The sequence below is a fragment of the Atta colombica genome, unplaced genomic scaffold (assembly GCF_001594045.1).
Source record: "Atta colombica isolate Treedump-2 unplaced genomic scaffold, Acol1.0 C653861, whole genome shotgun sequence".
In the NCBI taxonomy this organism is placed as follows: Eukaryota; Metazoa; Arthropoda; class Insecta; order Hymenoptera; family Formicidae; genus Atta; species Atta colombica.
In genome coordinates, this window is record NW_017258796.1 from 1 (window position 1) to 815 (window position 815).

The following is an 815-nucleotide window of genomic DNA, read 5'->3' on the forward strand; positions in this document are numbered from 1 at the left end:
ATAAACTGAATATTATTAGCAGATGTTTAACCTCTCTGAAACCGCCAAAATCAGTTGTCATTATGAACTATTCATAACAGCTGGAGTCATCTTTAGGGAAACGGACCGAACTAATTTGTACTCCCAATATGTCGTTCGAGATAAAAACGAACTTCAGAAGAAACCGGAAATACGTAGCAAGAAATATAATTGTTGATAAAACGGTTGCAAAGAGAGAAGAAGCAAGAGACAAAAAATTAAAAAATAAGAAAAAAAGCACATTGTAGAATAGGCTTCAGTTATTTGGAACATATGAAGTTTTGTCTTCAATTAATCGCCCTTGAACTTTTTTAGAATACTCAAAGATTATTGTATATTGTAAAAATAATATATTTTTTTAGCACCATCGCTGCAGGTTTCTCGAATGGTTACATCGGACTGTGGCGTCTTACGACTATCTCACCTCTGTTGCTCAATGTACGGATGAATACAAAATTTATAAATGTTTATCAACATTTCTTTGCTCATTACAATGCAATTACTAGTAAGTATAAACTCATATCATCATCTCATATAAGGAGAAAGTGTATATGTAAAAACATATTGTCTTGTCTTTTTGCATAGTGATAGCATTTGTTCCGTATGATAAAAGTCGATTCCTCGCTTCCGCGAGTGTAGATAAATCGTATAAATTTTGGGACTTGGAAGAAACGAGTGCACCGCAAAGTTACATAAAAAAAGGCATAGTATCGAATGGTGCATGGATGATGAATTGGCCATGTGCAATTCTTAGTTTCGACGATGCACTTGGGTAAAATTTATTTGTTGCAAGCAAG

General features: G+C 33.9%; 1 protein-coding gene across 1 annotated transcript; it reads left to right on the forward strand.

Moving 5' to 3' along the window:
* Positions 1-380: 380 nt before the first annotated feature.
* Positions 381-790, forward strand: LOC108684035 (general transcription factor 3C polypeptide 2-like; the record flags this gene model as incomplete). Its single annotated transcript, XM_018190065.1, has 2 exons — positions 381-523; positions 604-790. Coding segments are annotated over 2 exons (330 nt in total), but the record flags the coding sequence as incomplete, so codon positions are not given.
* Between the last annotated feature and the right edge of the window lie 25 nt (positions 791-815).